This window comes from Cynoglossus semilaevis, unplaced genomic scaffold (assembly GCF_000523025.1).
Source record: "Cynoglossus semilaevis isolate Cse_v1.0 unplaced genomic scaffold, Cse_v1.0 C19187394, whole genome shotgun sequence".
Taxonomy (NCBI): domain Eukaryota; kingdom Metazoa; phylum Chordata; class Actinopteri; order Pleuronectiformes; family Cynoglossidae; genus Cynoglossus; species Cynoglossus semilaevis.
The window spans coordinates 1-1,327 of NW_007585834.1; the positions used below are offsets into that span (position 1 = coordinate 1).

A 1,327-nucleotide genomic window follows, 5' to 3' on the forward strand; every position below is an offset into this window, starting at 1 on the left:
ACAGAAACTGTATTTTTCTCTTTCCAGAATGTTCTCATTCAGATCGGACTCCACGTGCTCTCTGTTAATGGAATGATCATCAAACAGGCAAGGAACTACATCCTGAGATGTCACGCCTGCTTTAAGTGAGTTTGGCCTAAAACGGCCTCTTGAGTTCATTGAAATATTTTTCTTTAGAACTGAAGCCTTCAGCTATTGTTCTTGTTCCCTCTGACATGTGGTACCAGAACAACGAGCAATATGAACAAGGTGTTTTGTCAACATTGCGGAAACAAGACTTTGAAGAAGGTGGCAGTGACGATCTGTGAAGATGGCAATATGAAGATGCATTTCTCTACCAATCCAAAAGTACTGAACCCAAGGGGACTGAGGGTAAGATGGGCTGCCTGAAACGAACACCACACCTAGGAACTGCACAGTTTCTAAACATAATATTCCTGCTTCTGTCTTTCTGTGATGTCACTCACTCTCTTTTAGTAGTTGTCTGTCATTGTGTGCACAATGTTGACGAGTGCTGTAGATGAAAACAGTTAAAAAGAAAATGACCTTTTGGCTCAAAATTTGCTTTCATGAACCACTTCAATAAATCACGTCACCTCTAAAAGAAACATGTTTAAAACATCAACTACCTTCCTGTAGGGTCGTCTTCGATAATATTCAAAGAACAAATACAAATGTTCAATGGAGTCCTAAGTCATCTGTGTCCTGTGTTTTAGTACTCACTGCCTCAGCCACAAGGCGGGAAACATGCTAACAATCCACAGCTGGTGGAGGACCAACCCTGCCCACAGCAACGGTTGTCTCAAAAGGCTCGGCAAACGAATGATGTCTTTAACCCAGATTACTTGGCTAAGGGATCACCCTTCTGTGAAAATGACATCTACAGCCGAGCAGCCAACCTGCAAATCAGAGATGGTCGGGGTGGAGGCGGCAGACGAAGGGCCAATCCCAACGCTGCCCGAAAGAAGTTCGTCAAAAAGAAGTGAGCGGCTAATAAACGTTGTTCATATGCATTTTTGTAGAAGTCTTCTTCTTGTTATTCTGGTGGCTCCGTTGACCCCGTCTTTTGTGCAATAAAAATGATTACGAAAAAACCTTGCACCATCTCATACTATTCTTATGTGACTTTACAAAGGGCTGTTTCAATTCAAATGGATAAGAAAAATCTTTATTAAACCAAAGGTCTTTAAACTGACATCAGTCATTATATTAACTATAGACAATATATTGAGTTAAGTAAGGATGAATAAAACATATCAGATAAATTAAACATTCCATGTAGTTAACTTCTACAACACAGTAGTGTTGGTAAACTGAGAAGAGACAG

At 40.5% G+C, this 1,327-nt stretch overlaps 1 protein-coding gene across 1 annotated transcript; it reads left to right on the forward strand.

Moving 5' to 3' along the window:
- Nucleotides 1-13: 13 nt before the first annotated feature.
- On the forward strand, nucleotides 14-1,097 carry LOC103399143 (RNA-binding protein NOB1-like; the record flags this gene model as incomplete). Its single annotated transcript, XM_008337879.3, has 3 exons — nucleotides 14-125; nucleotides 228-372; nucleotides 717-1,097. Coding segments are annotated over 3 exons (527 nt in total), but the record flags the coding sequence as incomplete, so codon positions are not given.
- Nucleotides 1,098-1,327: the final 230 nt, after the last annotated feature.